Source organism: Protopterus annectens, chromosome 5.part0, assembly GCF_019279795.1.
Source record: "Protopterus annectens isolate FY-2018-M chromosome 5.part0, PAN1.0, whole genome shotgun sequence".
NCBI lineage: Eukaryota > Metazoa > Chordata > Ceratodontiformes > Protopteridae > Protopterus > Protopterus annectens.
This window is the reverse complement of record NC_056735.1, coordinates 651,133,891-651,154,174: the sequence shown is the minus strand read 5'-3', so window position 1 is coordinate 651,154,174 and position 20,284 is coordinate 651,133,891. Positions and strand designations below refer to the sequence as shown.

At 42.9% G+C, this 20,284-nt stretch overlaps 1 protein-coding gene across 1 annotated transcript in view; it reads right to left on the bottom strand.

Moving 5' to 3' along the window:
- The window catches only part of MOSPD2 (motile sperm domain containing 2), a 980,078-nt gene that overhangs the window by 12,092 nt on the left and 947,702 nt on the right, over nucleotides 1-20,284 (bottom strand). Inside the window, exon 12 of the mRNA XM_044071848.1 lies at nucleotides 14,577-14,685. Within this exon, the coding sequence (XP_043927783.1) occupies nucleotides 14,577-14,685 (109 nt within the window). The remainder of the gene's footprint in view (nucleotides 1-14,576; nucleotides 14,686-20,284) is intronic.

Here is a 20,284-nt window from a genome sequence, read left to right as displayed (position 1 = left end):
ACTTGAGACTGTAATAATTCTATCCTCTCTGTAGGAAGATAGACCCGCATTTGCTTTGAGTCTATCTCTACTCCGATAAACCGTATGCGCTGAGATGGCAGCAACACCGACTTTTCCCAATTGAAGGTGATTCCTAGGGAGTTGCCTAGAGATATAGTGGCTGCTAAGTTCTGTAAGAGTAGACGCCTGGAGGTGGCAGTTAGGAGCCAGTCGTCTAGGTATGGAAACACCTGGAATCCTAGACTTCTCAGATGAGCAGTCACCACCGCCAGACATTTGGTGAACACCCTGGGGGCTGTGGTGAGACCAAAGGGCAGTGCACGGAACTGGAAATGACTGTCTCCCAGACTGAAGCACAAGTGTCTTCTGGACGCCTGATCTATCAGGATATGATAATAGGCGTCCTGGAGATCTATGAAGCACATCCAAACACCTTCCTCCACCAGCGGGAGAATGGACTATAGGGTGACCATCCGGAACTTGGACTTCTTGACAGAACGGTTGAGTTTGCTGAGATCCAAGATGGGCCTCATGTCCCCAGTCTTTTTTGGCACCAAAAAGAATCTAGAGTAAGTCCCTAATCTGGTCTGGACTTCGGGGACCGGTTGGATGACTCCTTTATGAAGCAGCTTTGAGATTTCGATGGCTGCGAGATCCCGTTGACTGGGTGGTGGGTCCGGGATTTTCCGGGATGGTGGGGGGGGGGGTGCTGAGAAAAAGGGATGGTGTAACCTCCGGCAATGATTCGGAGCACCCATCGGTCCTGAGTGATATTCTCCCAGGCCTTTAGGTGCCTCGAAAAACGACCCCCGACTGGCTCCGGAGCGGCACAGTCAGGCAATCCTTCAGGGATGCTGGAAGGTTGAGGAGCCATGAAAGGACTCGCGGTCTCCAGTGTTGCGGGGGCCTCTGCCGCCTCTGGGACGGCGTCTTCCTGAAAAATTTCCCCCTCCTCTGCCTCTAGAAGGGGAATCATCCTGCTGTGAGGGGTAAGTCTTTTGGGATTTACGGAACCACATTTTCCCCCCTCTTCTAGCCTTGGGATAAGGCCGGAAGGGAGTGGAAAAGCGTGCCCCTACGGCAGTCAAAGCCTTACCCTCTTGTTCACAGCGGGTCAAGGTGTCCTTTACCTTGGGTCCAAACAAAGAGGACCCATCAAAGGGAGCGTCGGCAAAGGAAGACTTGAAGGCCTCCGCAAAGTGACACAGGCGGAGCCAGGCTTGTCTCCGTAGAGCAACACCTGTTCCTGCCGCTCTACTCGCCCCCTCGGCTGCATAGGAAATGAGCCTCATGGACGAGTTCGATAATGATGATATGGTAGCCAGCTGAGAGCTAACCGTCTGGGCCAACTGCTCAGGTAGGTTACCAGAGAGGGTATCTGAAAGTTCCTTGACCAGATCCCTCTGAAGTCTGGTGAAGTGCGTCAGATAATTCAGAGACCTTAAAGTAAAGGCTGCTGAAGTAAGGGCGCACTTCCCGTACCGATCCATGCTCCTATACTCTTTATTAGGAGGACGTAGACGCCTCTGTCACATCTTGTTGGGTAGCAGATGCCACCACCAGGGCATCTACAGCCACACCTTTAGAGAAGAATTCCTTTTCGGGGGGGGGGGGGCTGAAAGAAATTTATTAGGGCGAGCTGGCACGGTTCCACAGAATCCGGGTGCTGCCACGCCCTTCGAGAGATCAAATCCAGAAGCTCATCAAAGGGCGGAGACACCCAGGAGGCGGAGGGCTGAGCCCCAAAGGCCTTGAGGAATACAGACTCCTCAGCAGAAGGGTGTTTGGACTGCCAGTCGCCTCGTTGCTTCAGGATTTCTAAGATGTCCACAAAGGAGACATCATCCGAGGACGACTTGGGGGACCCCTCCGCATCATTGAGGTCGGTGTCCGAGGTGAGAGACTCGTCCGGGGAGTCGACGTGCTTCCTCTTGCACTGTCTCTTCCTGGGAGGTTCCTCCGAAGAAGCCTCGGAAGGACCTCCAGGAAGGGGGGAACCCCCAATGGGGGTGACCTCAGGCCCCAGGGCTCCGCTGTCTTGAGACAGGGGGACTACAAAGGAACCAGTCTCCGTGCCAAGGGAAGGTGTCGGAGAGATGGTGGAGGTAGCCAAGGAAGATTTGGCCAAAGCACTCCTCATGGCCCTGAAGGCCAGACCCCCCGAATCCTGGGAAGGTCCGACCCCCGAGGCCACAACAGTAGACGGCACCCCCGCAGCCGACGCACCGAGAGGGAGGCTCGGAACCGAAACCATCGGTCCCGAAGCGTCACCCCCGGGGCCGACCGAGGAGGTCTGTGTACCGAACTCCGACCCGAAGGTCAGGGTTGGAGTAAGGGTCGGAGCCGACCCGAAAACCTCCACCGGCTCCACCAGCACCGACTCCAACGGTGCCGAGGCTGTTGGAGGAGGAACCAAGACAACAGGGTGGACAATCGGCTCCGGAGCCGACTGGGCTGGAGCCGAGACTAACTTTTGGAAGACTGGAGACTGAAACAGCCTTTGAAGCACCCTGTCTATATCCGAATCGGACATCCTCGAAGACCGAGAAGAGACTGATCGGGCCCGAGTTGACTTCTCCGCCAGTTCCAAAAGACTGGGGGACCGGCTCCGAATAGTCTCAAGTAGTATCGGCGCCGAGGGAGATTCCACCAGCACAGCAATTTCCGTCGGAGCCGACGGGGACTTCGGCGCCGAGGTAGAAGAGTCTGAGCGAGCGACCTTTCTCGGCTCCAAAACCAATAGAGCCGGAGAAGGTGACCCGCCTCTCGATGCTCGAGCGCTCGGCTCCAAAGACAGAGGAGTCGAGGCTGGAGGCATCGAGGCAGACCGTTCCGACCTCGGCTCAGAAGTCCATGGAGCCGACGGAGAAGCCTGCCTTGATTTTTTTGCTGTCGGCTCCGACGGACTGGTCGGAGCCGAAGACTTCTTCCTGGAGGGAGAGGGGGAAGAAGATAAAGCCTCCTCAAAAGAAGGGGTGATAAGCCCCTTCAGTATCAATTTGTTTTTCCTCTCTTGGAGGACACGAGAAGAAAACGCGTGGCATACACTGCAAGACTCTTGAAGGTGCTTAGGGCCTAGGCAATAAACACAGAGAGTGGTCATCCGTGATTGACATTTTGTACCCACACTTGGTACATTTTTTAAACCCCGAAGGCCTATGTTCCTTCGACATCACCACAAAGGCACACACCAAAAACAGACTAAGGAAAAACAACTAACCACACAGAGATGCCAAATCCCTCTAATTTAAACAGGATAGGCCAGTAAATCAGACACAGACAAACTATAACACAGCTCTAGAAGAGCGCGAGGGCAAGGCCCCTCTAACTAAAACAGGACCTTGATGTTAGAGGAACAAATACCACACAAAAAACTTTAAGCAACAAAGGAGGCTGTAACACAGCCTGAAGTAGAGCGCGAGGAAACCCCTACCATTTAAGCGGGAACCTAACGCTAAAAATAAATTCACACAAACTTTCAACAAACCACACAAAACGATAAGTAGCTGTTAAAACAGCTTTTTGGGTGAAAATTTTGACAGAAAATTTGTCAGTAAAGAGTACTTAGCTCAGCCAAGTCGAGACCACGTCTATTGCTGTCAAGCGGCAAACGAGATCTGGGGAAGCTGTGGTGGTGCATCCTGGGATGTAGAATAGCTCAGCCAATAAGAGACTTCGCTCTATAGTATAGCGTGCAGAGTCGGAGCCGAGGATCGGCTCCGAACCCATCAGTACAGAATGTAGGCGAGATAGGATCACATAACATCAAGCTTTTATAAAGTCCAAAAATGACATTTACTGGAATACTGCTGTCAGAATAACACAGGATTGTCCATGATGGAAACCATGTTGGCTAACAACTTTACCTGAGATCACAGGTGATGGATGGCAATTTTTTTTTTTTTGCTTTCAAAAGCATTTGCCAAAAAATACACATTAATAAACTGATTTACCTAAAATTTCAAGGTTCACCCATACCCCCTCATTTAACTAGTTTCCAACAGCTGGGCAAATATTCTAAATTAAGTTTGAAAATTTACATGGTGAGGTTACTTGCATGTTACAATGCACTGGGTGTATATCAGCGACTATTAGGGTACCCTATGAGGCTTAGTGTATGCATTAAAATATTAATTTGATGGGAATTTTAGAATCAAGAGGTGAGATAGCAGATATCAACTTTATATGAAAAGAAAATCCAAAACAGAACTGACAGTTACATTATCTCCACCTGACACCATGAAAAGCTAATCAGCCCATCTGGTTTGCCTTTCACCTGCATTTACCATACTAGCTCCTGTGATGGTGAGAGAATCTGTGGTGACAATGGTTACAGTGGGAGAAATCTATGCATAAGGATGAAGTCCATTAGGGCAAACTAAGTAATACTTGTCTTGTAAGTGCTAGCACTAAGTGTTGTTTACTGAATATGAGGACTGGGGGCCAGTGTTGCAACCAGAGCAAATAATTGGGACAAGGAAATCAAACAAGCTTTGCAGACAGCCAACATGAAAAGTACAAGGGACGCTCTTTCACTTATGCAGATTACATGAATTACTCCTTTACTGACAGCCTGAAAATACAGGACTTTGTAAAGCGGCTTGTCACTATACTGATACTTCTGTGCTGTATCTTTGGATTCATGACAGCCATTTTTTTTTTTACCGTGGTACTTCACTGTTGTTACTTAAATCAGCCACTGTAGGTGCACAGACCACATCCAGTGGTACAGTCCATGACAAAGTTTTCATCTTTAGGGGCATTCCTGACGCTCTCTCTCTCTCCTTTATTGTGAAAAATTAATCCTAAGACTACAGCTATCCAAGTTAATTTACCATAACACTAGCTGTTCTAATAGATTACTGTTGCAATAACCTTTGCTATTTGGGTCCTACCCTACTACCAGTGGCCAGATTTTCAAAGCTAAAAGGTGCCCTTCATGCACTCTGTCAAGAGCTAGATAGGAGATCCTATTAAAAAGGCAGAGAGGGAAATGCTCAGAGCTTTTTTTCCCCAAAAAGAGATGCAATAGCAGTGAAAGGACAAATGCTAGGAAATGCAACAAAAATGAAACTATATGTACAAAAAGTACAAACATCCTCACTCTGGCAAAACAGACAGCAAAAAACAAAGTAGGTTGGAGGGAGGAGTCAGTTACTGCAGTGACCTACTAGAACATCTACTGTTATGGGAAGTTAACTCACAACTGTACCATGTTAAGCATTAGATCACTATTGCAGTAACACAAGCTATATGGGTAGATTATCATACCTTAAAAGGGAAGAGGAAAAATTAAGAATACAGGAGTCCCTGGAGAAAGGTCCTAGCAAACCCTACATGGATCTGGAAAAGGAATCAAGTTTGCAGTGCTCTGTAAAAGTATGTACAGAGAACCAAGTTGCTGCCTCTAGAATACTTTTGGGGTCAATCCCTTTCCAAAAAACCAACAAACCAACAAAGAAGCGAAAGCCCTAGTAGCTTTGAAACTAGTTGTCCTTTTCTCTTATGTTTATAGAATACAAACGGTTGATCAGCTTTCCTGAAGGATTGCATTTTGTCTAGGTGGAATCTCAGCTGCCTGTGGAGTTCCAGAGGATGCTCTTGGGATCAGGAAAAAACACAGGAAGATTAAAAGACTGGCTCAAGATAAACCTTGAGGCCATTTTAGTTCTCTAAGAAACCTTGTCCTCATGGAGAATGAGGTAGGGCTGACTCATTTTAAGAGCTTACAACTCAGATACTCCTAGTGAAAGTCAAAGCAATGAGTAAAGCAGCTTTCCATGTTAACCTGAATTATGCCTGAAGAACTGGATCAAACAGAAACAAAGTAAGCTTTTCAAGCAGAAAATTAAGATCTCCAAGAGAAGCCACTTGTTTTCTAGGTGGATAGTTAAGTGAAACCCCTCTCAAAATGGCTGACAATTGTACCTTGATAAAAGAAATAAGAGAGGGCAGTAACTCACACAAATAATCATGAAACAGAGTCAAACACATCTTCTGAGGGTCCATGTACTTGGAATGGCACCAACTAGAAAATCTTTTCAACTTACAGATACGCAAGCTTCTACAAGCATTTTTTAGCCTTCTTCAATACTTACTGCATGTCCTCAGAAAAAGTGATGTCTAAAAAGCATTAAAATTCTACCATTCAAGCCATCAGCTGAAGAGGTTTCAGGTCGGTGTGTATCAAACTCCTCCTTGTCTTGGTGTGAGTAAATCCAGTCTGTGTGGAAGCCTGTGGTAACTGTCCTTATCCAGTTTCAAAAGTAGGGAGAACCACTGTTGCCTAAATTGCCAGGGTGAGAGGGATTGGGAAATGTGAGTGTATTCACTGTTGCAGTCATTACATTTGGGTTATCTGCTTGCAGTAGCCCTCAGCCAGCCTGATTAACAAAGTCTTGGGTCCTGTGTCAGTTGCTGTCCCTTCTTCCATGATGTCAGGTCATCAGGGGTATAAAACATGCAGCAGACGCCATTACATCAGTTTTTCTTGCCCCAGATGTCAGGTGCACCCCTAATGGGGAGCAATCAAATCTATAAATACAAGGATATACCCCCAACAAAAAAGCAAACACACCAAAAAGCTTTTAGAGCATAGCGAGAGTAGAGGTATAGCCAAAAGAAGAAAGGGGGCTGGAGGGAGGGTAACCAGGACTGCAACAGCGAATACAGTAGAACATCTACATTTATGGTAAGTGTACACAACTGTACTATGTTCTTCGTGTTTCACTGTTGCAGTCATTACATTTGGGTAGATTCCCAAAGCTAAGGTTGGGAGGAGGAATTTAAATAGAATGAGGACCAGCTATAAGGCCCTGCAAGACTGCATTGGCAAAACCAGCTCTGGATTTAGAGAAAATTGGCAAAGAATAATGTTTGGTGAAAGTATGTACAGAACTCCAGGTAGCAGCTTCTAGGATTGTCCCTAGTAGGGACACCCCTGAGAAAGGCTGTAGAGGTAGATGTAGCCCTGGTTGAATGGGGTCTGATGCCCTGTGGGATAGGTTTTTCATGGTGCTTATAGCAGAAATGAATGCAGTGGCCTATCCATTTTGAAATGGTTCATTTTGAAATAGTTTTCTCCTCTGTCCCTGCAACAAATGCCACCAGCAGTTGTTCAGATTTCCTTTGAGGTTTAGTCCTGTCCAAGTAGAATCTAAGCTTTCTGTGCACATCTGAAGAGTGTAGTATTCGTTCCCCTTTGTTCTGTGGGTTAGGAAAGAAGGTAGGCAAATGAATGGACTGATTAAGATCCACACTGGATACCACTTTGGGCATGAAGGAGGGATTGGTTCTGAGGGACACCCTGTCCGCATGCAAGATGATGAAAGGTTCCACTGTCATAAGGGCCTGTAATTCAGATACCCTTCTTGCAGAAGTGATTGCTAAAAGGAAAGCTGTTTTCCAGGAAAGACATTTTTAAATCTGCAGTAGCAGCTGGCTCGAAAGGAGGAAGAGTGAGTTTCTCCAAGACAAAGTTAAGATCCCAGGCTGGTGTTGGAGCTCTCCTAAGTTGCCTTAAATGTTTGGCCCCTCTGAGAAACTGCTTGAGCAGTGGGTGAGAGAAGAGGGGAGGCTCTGTGGTATAATGAGCTGAAATGGCTGAGGCATGAATTTTGATGGAGGAAAAAGACAAGCCCTTATGAAGCATCTCAGTCAAGTATTGTGGAATCTGAGGTAAATTGGGCACTGCTGCGTTCATTCCTTGAGACTGATTCCAGGCACAGAATCTTTTCCATTTTGCTGCATAATATTTTCTAGTACTAGGCCTCCTTCCCTCTGAAATGATATCAATCACTGATTTACTGAGGGATGGTAAAGGAGAGATTAGGTAATTAGCCAGGTTGCTAGGTTCAGGGTTTGCAGCTGAGGGTGCAGAATCTGGTTCTCCTGCTGAGACAACAGGGAAGGAGTCTGAAGCAGGTGCCATGGAGCCAAGCGTGACACACTGCGCAAGAGTGAGCAGCAGTGTTGGCAAGGCCAGTCTGGTCCAATTACAATAGTCCTTGGCTTGTCCTGTTTGATCTTTAGTAGTACCTTGGAGAGCAGAGGCAGTGGAGGAAAGGCATAAACTGATAGGTTTTTCCAGCTGAAGGATAGAGCATCCACTTTTCAAGCCAGTTTGTGGGGAATCCTTGTGCAAAATTTGTCCAGTTAATGGTTCTGGAGGGAGGCAAACAGGTCTATATCTGGGCTCCCCCATTTGCTTGTCAACATGTTGAAAATCCTTGATTCCAGTTTCCACTTGTGTGGGTCCATAAGGTTTCTGCTTAGTCCATCTGCCAGTGTATTTTGTTTTCCTGGTAGGAACTGAGCTTGTAGATTCACTTGGTAGCTCAAGGCTGTGTTCCACAATGCCATGGCTAGTCTGCAGAGGGGGTAAGAATGTGTACCCCCTGCTTGTTTATGTACCACATGACAGTGGTGTTGTCCATCTTTACCATTAGTTGCCCTGGAAGAATATGGTCCTTGAAGGCTGTCAGAGCATTCTGTACAGCTAACATTTCCTTTTGATTTATGTGCAGGTGCATTTGACTTAGGTTCCATTTGCCCTGAATGCACTTCCCTGCCAGGTGAGCCCCCCCCCCATGCATAGTCCCCCATGCATAGTCTGATGCATCTGTTGTTAAGATTTGGGCGGCAGGGGCTAATGTGAATGGTAGTCCCCTGTTTTGGTGGCAGGTCTCTGCCCATGAAAGGAACTCTAGGCGTAGGCAAGACATGACAGGAATCCTTGCTTCTAGATCCTGTGAATGTTGACACCATAGGAGTTTGAGATACCATTGTAGTTTCCTCATATGCAGCTTTGCATATGGAATTAGAAGAATGCAGGAGGCCATGAACCCCAAGGCTTGCAGTATTTGCCTTGCAGATAGCTGGGTTTTTGTGGCCACTTGTTTGAAGTACGTTGTCAAATGAATCTGTTTCTCTGGCACGAGGAAAGCCATCTGGGAAGTTGTATTCAAGCTTGTTCCCAGAAATATGAAATATGCCCCAGAATGGGGGTGGCGCAGTGGTGCAGCGGTTAACATTGTCGCCTCACAGCAAGAGATTCTCCGGTTCGATTCTCGGCTGGGGTGCCTTCTGTGTGGAGTTTGCATGTTCTCCCTGTGCTCAAGTGGGTTTCCTCTGGGTACTCCGGTTTCCTCCCACATTCCAAAGACATGCATCTGGAGCATTTCTCCCTGGGCCTCCGCTGAAAACAGGCTCTGTGGAACCTAGTCAGACTTTCCTGGTCAACAAATGTTAAATAAAAAAAATATATAATTTGTTGACAGGGTACCAGGTGGGATTTCTTTTTGTTTATGGTGAACCCCAAACAAGTCAGTACCCTTTGAACAAATGCCAGATGATTCAAAAGAATGCCCTTGCTTTCTGCCTGAATTAGACAATCATCCAGGTATGGGTATATTTGAACATTTCTTTGCCTGCAAAATTAATGCAATGACTGGAGCTAGGCACTTTGTGAATACCCTGGGCACAGTAGATAAGCCAAAGGGCAGTACAGAGAACTGATAGTGCATGTAGCCTGCTTTGAAGCGTAGGTATCTTCTGCAAGACTGCCTGATAGGGATGTGCAGGTATGCTTCTTTTAAGTCTAGTGTTGCCAACCATGCATCCTTGCCTATGACAGGAAGCAGCTGGTGAAGAGTCAGCATTCTGAATTCTGGAATCACCAGAAAGGTGTTTAGAATAGAAAGGTCCAAGATAGGATGCCATGTATTGCCTTTTCTAAGTACCAGAAAAAGTCTCGAATAGAAACCTTGTCCCTTTTTCTCTTCTGGTACCAACTGAATAGCCCCCATGTTTAAGAGAGAGACTACTTGATTTTGGGCCTCTGCCCACTGATATGGGGGAAGATCTGGCCACCCGTTTGGTGTTGGTAACGTGTGGAAAAGAAATCTGTATCCTTGGGACATTATATTTAAAACCCACTTGTCTTGGGTAATGAGTTCCCAGTTTTTGGCCTTGCATATCAATCTTTCCGCCTAAAGGAGCATTCAGTTGGGAAGTGCTTGGTTGTTTTAAAAGCAAGTCATTGAGACAGTTTTCCATAGGGGGAGTCTTACTACTCCCAGGTTTGGGTGCGGAAACCCCCCCACTGCCTAGTCTTGTGTGTCCCTTGGGACTGAAACCTGGGGTTTTTGCTGTGTCTGGGTTTGGTTTGAGAAGACCTGGAAGGGGATGGAAAGGACGAATTTTTAGAGGGCCAGTGCCTACTAAATCCAGGAGGCTGAACTTGTAAGAAATCTTTAACAGTTTGCATAGATTTAGCTTTATCTTCCATCTTTTAAAGAAACTTACTCAGCCTTGTTGCTAAACAGGCGGTCCTGATTTAAGGGAGCATCCAACAATTTAGCTTTAACATGATCAGGCAAACCTTGCTCCTTAAGCCAAGCATGCCTTCTGAGCACAGACCCAGTAACAGCAGCCCTGCAAGAGGCCTTTAATGAAGCAGATTCACATTGAAAAGTGTGTTTTCCAACCTGTTCAGCAGAATGCATTAAATCCTGTAATTCGTTATTTTCAGCACAGTCAGGAAGGAACATCATTTTCTGTTTAAGCAATCCAATAACATGTTGTTGATACTATAACATGCAGTTTAAAGCCCTAATGGCAAAGGTTGCAGAAGTGTAAACTTTCTTACCCCATCAATCCAGCGCCCTGGAGTTTCTATCAGAGGGGGTAGGATTTTTAGCAGTAGAAGCCTTAGTGCCCTTGGGTCCCTGTGAAATAGTCTCTGGATCGGCAATAGGATTTTTAAAAAGGAACTTATGAGAATCAGGAACCCTGTAATATCTGTCAGGTTTTCTGGGAGCAGGAGGCAAAGAATCAGGGGCCAAACTAGATTCTGAAAAGGCATCATCAACAATGTCTAGTACAGGAGGTATAGCTAAAGGCCTATGCTGAGGCAGGAGTAAGAAATCCCTAAGCCTCTTTTTTGAATCAAAAAAGTCCTGACTTTCTCAGTGGAAATGCTCCCTTAGTGTATGTAAGGTCTCACCAAAAGAAAAATCCCCTGGAGGGGAGGCAGAGGGAATAGAGTCCTCTGCATCAGAATCCTCATAAGTAGATAAGGGCGAATCCAGATCATCAGAAAAATCAGAATCCTGTTCAGAAGATTTATAAACAACTTCAGTCCTAGGTCTTTTAGAAGGGGGAGGTTGGCTTCCCCTGATTAGAGTTATAAGATCTTCAGCCATTCTTATCATTTGTTTTTTAGGCATAGAGGCCTGAGCATGCAGCCTGGGCGTTGGTTTCTTAAGCATGGTTCGAGATTTTGGCCTAAATGAAGGAGGCGTCGGTTTAATATGCAAGTCCGTAGGCCTGAATACACCCTTAGAAGCCGGTGCCTGCACAGCGGCTCCGGATCCATCCAAGGTAGAGACATTCACAGGTTCCACAGTTGAAGCATCTCACGGCATACCGGACTCCGAATGGGCCTCAGTAGAGGCCTGCGAGTCAGACGTAGTGGGTATCAGGGGCTGCGAAAGCACCTCACTGAGTAACAGGTGAACTGGCAACTGGCTTAGGAGAAGCGTCGTTGGCAGCTTTGGACCTCGGCGGCCTGTCTCTGTCTTTATCTTTGCGTTTTTTCGGAATCCCGGTAGTCGGATGGCTAACCGACGACATTTCTGGATAATTAAACCGAGAACCGAAATATTTAGAAGCGAAAATATACCGACGACGGATAGTGCGCTGATTAAATAAAGCACAAAACAGACAGCAAGGTATGTCGTGGTCAGGGCCTAGGCAAGGAATACAGTACGAATGAAAATCTTTGTGAGGTATTTGCTTTCCACAAGTAATGCAATTATTAACTTTTACTGACATTGGTAAGGAGCAAGAAAAAGTTTCCCCAACGGGGTACTTAGCTTTAGTTGAAGACTTCGATTCTGAAACTCAAAAATGGAAATTTCAGGAGTCGGCCGACCGGCACTTGTGAACTGCTTCTGCCTCGGGCACTGCACGGCAAGAAAGACTGATGTAATGGCGTTGGCTGCATGTTTTATACCCCTGATGACATGACGTCATGAAAGAAGGAACAGCAACTGACACAGGACCCAAGACTTTGTTAATCTGAGGGCTACTACAAGCAGATAACCCAAATGTAATGACTGCAACAGTGAAACACGAAAAACATCCTGAAATGACAAACAGTCAATCTTTTTGGACTGTCTTTGATTCTGAGGAGATTTGCCTTTCTTTTTAGAGCTTCCAGACCATTGCTTGTTAAAGTATTGTTTGCACGCATCTTGCTGCTTGAATTGCTTTTAAAGAAGGGAGCTGAGGTATATGGAAAAATCTGCCTTAATAAAGGAAGGCTGGAAGATATGGGTTACCCCTTGTTTCAGCTTCCCCTGTCACATCAAACTTCTTAAGCACAGCTGCAGAACGGCTACACACAACTTCCTTGTCTATAACAGAATTTAAAATTTCAGTTTCAACATCTCCAGGAAGATTTTGATAACACAACCAAGCAAATCTTCACATGACTGATCCAGAAGCAGTGGCCCTTAGTATCTGCAATGTCATAAGAACACTTTAAGGCATGTTTAATAGCATGAAAAGTGGAAATAAAATAGGCATTCAAAACATTTTTGCACCAGGTGATAGAAAGTTACTAGAACGCTTCCTCATTTTCTCCAAAGGCAGAAGTAAAAGCTTTAACAAACAAGCTTGAAAGTTTAAAATTCTGAAAGTTAGTGTGGAAGCAAAATAAACTTTCATCCCAAATCTGTCAAAAGCTTTCTTATCCTTATCAGATGGAATAGGATAGGTATTACCAATTTGTTTAGCGAAGCTGTTTTTGAAAGGAAAATCACTGCAGGGTCTGGCTTTGGTATTAGAAAACAAGTATTTGTGAGTCTGAGGTACTCTGTATAACTATCAGGCTTCCTATGAGCAGGGGATTGACTGCCAGATAAACTTCAAGCTGTAAGAAAAAGATTCTCTAAAAAAGATAAAACAGGAGGAGAAGTTGCTGACTGCAGAATATCCAAATGCAACAAATGGTAAAACACTTGCTGAGTAATGGGGATTTCTTTTTGATGCTAGTAAAACTTTTCATCTTAGATAACATTTCAAAAAAGATAGGTCTTCTGGAGAGGTATCCGAGGCAGCACACCTTCCTCAGAATCAGAATGGGTTGAAAAGTAGATTCAATTCCTGCTGTTCTGACTGAATTTCAGAGTGGGAAAGTGAGGACACCCTTTTTCTTTTCTTCAGAGGGGAGGAAATGGGAGCAGAAAAAGCAGAAATTACCTCCCTAGCAAATTGTCCCCATCCATTGAAATAGAGAGGATAAGGGACTTTTTTAAAACTTTTTCTTTCCCTTTCACTTTCTTGGGAGATTCCCTGAAAAATGACAGACCCAAAGCAAGCACGATCACCCAGGACCCAGGCTAATTTTCCCAGCTATTAGGTAAAATATTTGCCCCTCGACCTGAGACTGGCACAAGTAGTTCTCCCTTGCTAATGGAGGGCATCCTTACAGCTGCATGAGACATGTATATCCCTCTGTCTTTAGTGGCTATAGTTGCTACACCAGAGGGAGCAGGATAACAAGAGGAGTGCTTTAAGGAACCAAGACTAGACATAGCTGAGTTGCACATCAGCAGCTGAGGCAAAACTGAACTTGGCCTGACATCTGAAGATTTCCTGACAACTTTCTTCTTCTTATGGACAAGAGAAGGAAGAACTGTAGAGACCAGTAACCACTTCATAGGTTCAGTTGAGGATGAAACACTGAAGATGGGAGGCAGAGCTGGAAGGAGTCGGTAAAGTTTTAAAATGGCCAAAAGAAGCTTTGCAGGTAAGTAAGAACATTGAGAGTCTGCACAAGCACAATGCTCTTCCTCCAATACTTAAAAAAAATATACAACCTATGGGGAAAAAGTAAAAATAAATACAACTTTTCAGTTATTCACACAAGTATTCACTTAAAAAATGTTCCTCTTGACAAGGAGTGACAGCCCAAAAATAAAATCAGTTTCTCAGCAAAACGCTACATATTTTACAGAAAAAGCATGCCTTCATCAGAAAAATACAACTATTGGAAGGTTTTCCCTAATGTGACTTATCTTCCCAGCCTTGAACATCTCTAGCTGACCGACAGCTACATGTAGCCTACAGAATGAGCATACTTTGGCAGAAGAAATGTGGGATATTTTACATCAACCTGAGCTACCCTCAACTCAGGCAGATACTACCTTGGTTCAACATCTCATCCAAATGATTGGTAGCTTTGAAAAACTGGCTGGTGGCAGTGGGTTAGGAACCATACAGATTAGGGTACTGCAACAGTGATCTAATGTTGAACATGGATAGTTCTTGAAGAACAGAAATAAATTCACATAGTCTTAGGGAGCTTTACTGACACACTTTTCTGTATATAGAAAATTAATCATGAAGGATAATTCTTAAAGGAACCAGATAATTTCTGGCATTATCTTTGAGAGGAATTAAGGATCTTTACTTTCATTATATAAAAGAATAAGATCAAACTCTTTACATATTACTTTACAACACAACAAACTGACAAAGATTAAGCAGGCCCACCCACTAAATCATACCTTTGCATTTAAATCGTCACTGTTCTTCACTGGTGCACTGCTGTTCAATACATTTTCTCTGAATGGCAGAAGAACAGGCTTATTGCTCACCACCACATGACATCTTAACCTACAAAAAAAACCCATTCTTGTTTTAAACTTTAAAACAAAATTTGGGATACTAGAAAAAGATATAGACAAAAAAGTGTTTATAATATCTATTTTTCAAATTAACACCTGTGTGGTGCACAGCCTACACACATCCTTGCATTCCAGAGCATTTTCAGAAAAATCAACTTAAAAAACAAGACAAACACTTAAATATTTTATCAAAAATGCTACCAAAACTGTACAAAAAGCAACATTCTCAACAATTATTCTTTACAGTGATAATGCTCAGTGCATTTATATCTTTCTGTATATATTATAATATATTACAGTGCCCACAAACCCAGAATTATTTTTTTTTTGCTAAACTTTCCCAATAAATATTTTCTTATTTAGGAAACCACAACTCAAGCATACGTTTATTAGAGCACATTTGTTAGCCAGTTATAAGCTTTCACATGACATGAATTTCATCTCGGAGTGCATGTCTATTGAGATATTTATAGAAATATGAAAATGTATGCTAAATTGCATAATTAGCAACATAAAGAACACCGAATATCTCCTAAGATGTGCAACTTACAGTACACATATCAAGAACATTCATCTTCAACAATATCTCTAAGGTTTGACCCTTCTACCAATTGCTTGCAAGTCTCTTGTTTTTTTTTGAAATACTAAGTCACTTGGGGTTTAAGATATAAAGTATATTTGGAAATATTGCTTAGTTACATAACTAGTAAACAACTAGAAATACCGCCAATATAATTTGATATAAATTGACACAGTCTATGATGTCTCCCTCTATGGCACTTCACAGCACAGCCCTCAACAGCATGTAGGTCTCTAAGTTATTAAAATATGAACATAAATATGAATAATAATTGGCAAACTGTGATCAATTTCTGTGCTGCAGTTCCTCGTACATGAACAACCTTAGTGTCATTTTTTATTAATACGGTCTTGCCCTTTCTAATACTGCTTATTAGCTTCTAAACCAAAGGGTAAAAAGGTCACACAGACAAACCATTCAGTAAAAACTGCAAAACAGCCAATATACAGTTTTCACTGTGTGGTATCTTAAACTTCCACCTCCTGAATTAGAGGCCACTGGGATATATGCAAATGATCCCTTAAGGTTTCAGCTACATTGCTTCTGAATGCCCATGACTTCTTACTTTTTAAGTCTTTGTGGACACATTCAGGCCAATAAAGCCAAACCCTACTAGCTGTGGGTTTCTTGCAGTTTTTACTGAATTATTTGTTCGCGTAACTTTTTATCCTTTCTTAGTTGGGATATTTTGCAGGAATCTGAATGCTTATGGATATTAGCTGGGTTTAAAGACTCTGTTTCTAAAGTATAGCCAAACAATCCACTTATGCTGCATTTAACTGGTCGATAAGAAGGCCAAAACATGCATGTTGTGCTGATGGCGTGGATAATTTGTCAAGCTCTGTTGGGGGCTAATGATTGGAACTACTGATGGGCTGGTGGCCAGGGTGGTGAGTGGTCACCCTAACAGCTGAGGCAGGCATGCCCTCAGAAACTACACCTCACTACCTACCCAGCCTACAGATATATTTTAGTATAAAATACCACTATAAAGCTGGAGTACGATGGCTCTTTACCCGCTCCATCCCAGCTGAAGGTGCATGGCAGGGGCCTGCAAGCAGGAGAGTTACAGGGGGATCAGATGACACAGAAGGGTGAAGTCAGTGGTAGCAGTGAACCAAAAATATCATAGAAATAATATAAATTCTTCTGAAGGCACTAAGAATAAATACAAGTATAAAAACTCAAGAGGCCATCTCTTACTATAAAATGTCCTGTCTTACAATTCTGCCAAAGGAATCCTTACCTTTCAGAGCATTTCTAGTCTTCATGTGTTTGGCAATGTAGGGACTGATGCTCATTCCACTGTAAAGCAGATAATCCAATCTGTGTTAAAGACAGCAAAAGTGGCCAAAGACTCTTGAAGTGCACTTTGGCAATCACTTGTAAAGGTCTCTTGTATATTTAACAACAAAAACGTAAAGCTCTTCTTCAAGTCTGTAAGCCTCATCTTGTAAGCTTGTCTCCTTTATGTAAAGGAGATGAAAATGTGAAGTCTTAGGATCACAGGAGGTTACTAGGATAATGGCCCTGAGGCCCTTACAAGCCTAGCCAAGAGTTCATCCCCAAAAAATCAACCTCAGTCAGCTCCTGTTGCCCCTGTCAATGAGGGACACAGGTGGAACCCCTGGGACAAATCTGTGGTTTCCCATCCACTCATCAAGATTGCTCTTGAAGAGTTTCAGCGAGGTACTCCGACGTGTATGGGAAATCTGTTCCAGAGATGGGGCAGCCTCTGGGAGATAAACCTGTCTCTCCAGCAGGTTTTGTTGATGTCACTTATTAGATTTAGGCCTTTTGAGCGGATAATGATCGAGGAGTTAGACTTACAGATATGGAGCATCTTTAGTAGGGCAGTGTCCGAAATTGCCTTGTAGGTGAGAGACAAATCACGTCTGAGCAATCCTTATGACAGAGTAGAGTGACAGTGATTTGAGCTTCTCCACATAGTACAAGTGTTGGAGGCCATGGATTCTCTTTGTGAGGTACTTCTGTGGCCTTTCCGGTTGGTGCAGGTGTTTGGAAAGGTACACACCAAACGGGGCGTTATACTCAATTATTGGCCTAATGACGGAACAGTACATAGAGGTAACAACCTCCTTTTTTCTGGATGCAATCCCTTTAGTTATGAGATGAACCAAGTAAAAGGCTTTTCTGACCACTACTGCTACATGACAGTCAAATGTGAGACTGTTGTTAACCTGAGTACCCAGGTCTCTCACCACAGGGTGTGTGCTTAGGGGATTGCCACTGATGTTGTAATCAGTAGGAGCCGTTTTTTTTACTGAATGGCATGATAATACATTTTTTGCATTTAACTTAAGGCCATGACTTTGGCACCAGTCATTTGTCAATGACAGGACCCAACTTACAGTTGTCCTCAAACATGGTCAGCCACAGGCCTTTTGTCTTTGCCTGGACATCTGAGAAGTAGATGCCAAACAATAGGGGTCCCAGGACAGATCCCTTGAGGAACACCTCTAGTGACAGGTCTGCTGTCGGAGGCGTTGGTGCCTATTTTGATCTTGTGGGTCCTATTAGTGAACCAGTTAGCCACCCACCTGATGAGACACGGATTTACGCCAAGTTTGTTAGCTTTTTGATGATGCCCCAGTGGGGGAAGTATACTGCATTCTTATGAGAAAATGTTACTTATCTATGTTCAGAATTATGAAAATAAATAAATAGGCACTCACCAAATCAAATTATCTTGGAGGATTCTGTGGTTGGTAGCAGTTTTTAAGGATCTATTTTCTACGGCCCAGAAAAGACAGAGACACAATGAAAAGAGACACGGGGGAAGCCTTGCCTTGCTCCACTTGTTTTAGATGGCAAGCACTCATCAAAAGAAAGCAAAATTGAAGAACTAGCAAAAAAATGGTTATTTGTATTAATAAGTAATTAAGAAAAACAAACAAATCACTCGGAACTCGATCCAGAAAATTTTATTTAGTGCTTTCATCTTCAAGTAACAGACTTCATCAGAATAAAATCAATTAGTAATGTCTTAAGTAACCTTACCAAACTCATACATCACATGTTGAAATTAACTTTTCATGAATATTAATAAAAATGAAATAATCAAACATGAGATAAAATCTGATAACATAAATATCAAATTTTATTTAATTTTTTTTTTAAAGACAATGTAATTAAAAAACATTGAATATTGATGCTAACATTTAAACCTGGTGCTTTATCAGCTTGCAGTTTTATCTGCCATATGGTTTCCATTCTCTCATTCTTATTAGGGAGATCACCTTCATGTATATCACCATCTTCACGCTGCACTACATAAAATAAAAACTTTTTAAAACCTTCACAGGTAGTGAAACCTCAAGGAGTTTTTTTCTTTTCTTTTTTTTTATTTAATAAATGCAGAAAGTTAGAGCCTGGACGAAATCTTTAAAAGAAATAGGAATCAGGTATCTGGAAAGATGCCACTGGCCAAATGGGACTAACACAGTCAACAAAGGATTAATAAAAAAAATGTGCACTATCAAAGACCTTTGAAAACACCCATTAGTTGGCCCAATAAGGAGGTTTAGCTATATAACATTTTTGAAGTAAATCACAACAAACTGACCCTTATACCACTGGATTCCCAACTTGTTCATGCATCTCTCTTTCAGAAAAATTACAGTGGACTTTGAGTTAAACATATGGGAATATAATAACCAAATAATATTCACTAATTTATTCCTATATAGGACTAGATGATAAAACCTTAAGTTTTGCTTCTGCTTTTAACAATAAATTATTACTGGATGTTACTGCTGATGAGCTGTCCTCTAAGCAACACTATAGCTGTTTTGAAATATCTAGGCTGGCTCTCAGAAGTTTAATGTTATGCTGTCATGTATGTTTAAACTACTCACTCAGCACTGTATTTTTATTTTATATTTGTTTACCAAGGTGGTAAATGATCACAACTGACCATCTGCAGGTACTGCCCAGGTGAAATGATTCACAAAGAAAAACAAGAGGTAGCTAGTTGTACATATCAAAATCTGAAGAGAAAGTAACAATTTACAACAAAAACTGCACAGTAGCAATTAAAACAAAAACTGCACAGTAGCAATTAACAGATGTAGCACAGACAGCACTCCATACCCTTCCATAATAATCAGTTTACCAGTCTAGGGAAGGGTTTCACATTTTTAATCATTAGAATGACTGCTTAACAAAAGAAAACAAAAGTATCTTTAGAATCAATAAGGCATAATGCTTACAAATACAATTTCCTAAATATGCTTAGACATCGTTGATGATTCTCCATAATGCTTACCTGACACTGGCTAAACTAGTTGAATTTAGAATATGTTAGGATTGACCAGTTGATGCTGAGCACATTTTCTTGAAATATATCAGTAGTCATATTAAATGTTAAATAATCTCCCCAAGATAGGCACTTTTCTTCTATTGCTGTCAGTCTGGGTTACCTTTCTCGTTATCCATTACTTGTTGCTCTGTAACACTTTCTTATTCTACTGTGGTTAATATACTCAATACAATGTTTAATAATATGCAGACATTTAAAAAATAATGTGTCAACATTTGTAGACATATACTTGTGTCTATGCTGTGTGATTTTAGGTCATATTATTCAAACACTTTTAAATCAGTTATTAAAAAGACCCACTTCAATAAAAATTGATATTAAAAAGGCCCTTGCTTAGCTCAAATTCTAGCCATCCCCACACAATCAAGGAAGTGTACACCTTACACTGGTGTAGGACATGAAGTCTGGTAGTTGGCAAAGAGGACAAAGATCTGGTAATCAGCTAGTTTCTGTGATACAAGCTTTCATTCCCTCAGGCTTCATTTACCTACTGTGCTAATTTGATCAATTCACTTAATGAGACATTTACTTGGTCAACTGAGAATTTGGGCTAGGCTCATTTATGGCCTCATGGACTGCACGCCTAGTAACTACCTATGAAGCTGGTTAAACTCTATGATGAATCTTTTGTCAAGATATTGTTTGCTATAATGGTTAAGGTCTTCA